The sequence below is a fragment of the Papaver somniferum genome, chromosome 5, assembly GCF_003573695.1.
Source record: "Papaver somniferum cultivar HN1 chromosome 5, ASM357369v1, whole genome shotgun sequence".
Taxonomy (NCBI): domain Eukaryota; kingdom Viridiplantae; phylum Streptophyta; class Magnoliopsida; order Ranunculales; family Papaveraceae; genus Papaver; species Papaver somniferum.
In genome coordinates this window covers 139,667,678-139,668,334 of record NC_039362.1, presented here as the reverse complement: position 1 = coordinate 139,668,334, position 657 = coordinate 139,667,678, and the positions used below count along the sequence as shown (strand labels likewise).

Below are 657 nucleotides of genomic sequence, written 5' to 3'. Positions count from 1 at the left end.
TCATCTCTTCAAAACAAAAGCAAGCACACAAGTGGCCCAAGAGTAATTGTTCATCTCATCGGGATTCTCCAAAAGCTGTAGATAATGTGCATCCATCCTATTTCCAGAAGTGTCGGGGAAAATGACAGTTCCTAGCATACATAACCAAAAAGCGGTGACATGATGCCTAAGGGTCTCCCTGTCCATCACAAACATTCCTTTTTCCACCTTCTTTTTTGTCCCTCCAAATGCTGCCTTCCACTTTACCAGCTTGAACTTCTTGACCTTCTTCTTCAATGTTCCATTTGCCTCTCTTGGATTATACTCATCTCCACGTTGAGGGGACCTCACAGCACGTCTGAACTCATATTGGGACTTTCTTGCATCCCATCCTAGACATTTTAGAGCCAAATCTTCAAGAGCTTCATAACTCATTGAGGGGTTGTAGCCTTCTTGAAGACATTTACCTTCCACTGGTAAGCCGGTGATATTATGGCAATCATCGGGAGTAATTCCCATCTCGACGAATGGAAGATGCATAGTATATGTCTCGGGATAATGCCTCTCGAGAAATGCGGATACGGCAACAATGTCAAATTCCACATGTGCTAACTCAATAGCTTTCCATAACATACATTCTTTAACCTTGGTGGCAAACTCGTCACATGATAGACGCAT

General features: G+C 43.1%; 1 protein-coding gene across 1 annotated transcript; it reads right to left on the bottom strand.

Annotated features, from left to right (window-relative positions):
* LOC113279705 lies at positions 1-657 on the bottom strand. The gene has a single exon (XM_026528374.1). The coding sequence runs from the start codon at positions 655-657 to the stop codon at positions 1-3; it is 657 nt and encodes a 218-aa protein (XP_026384159.1).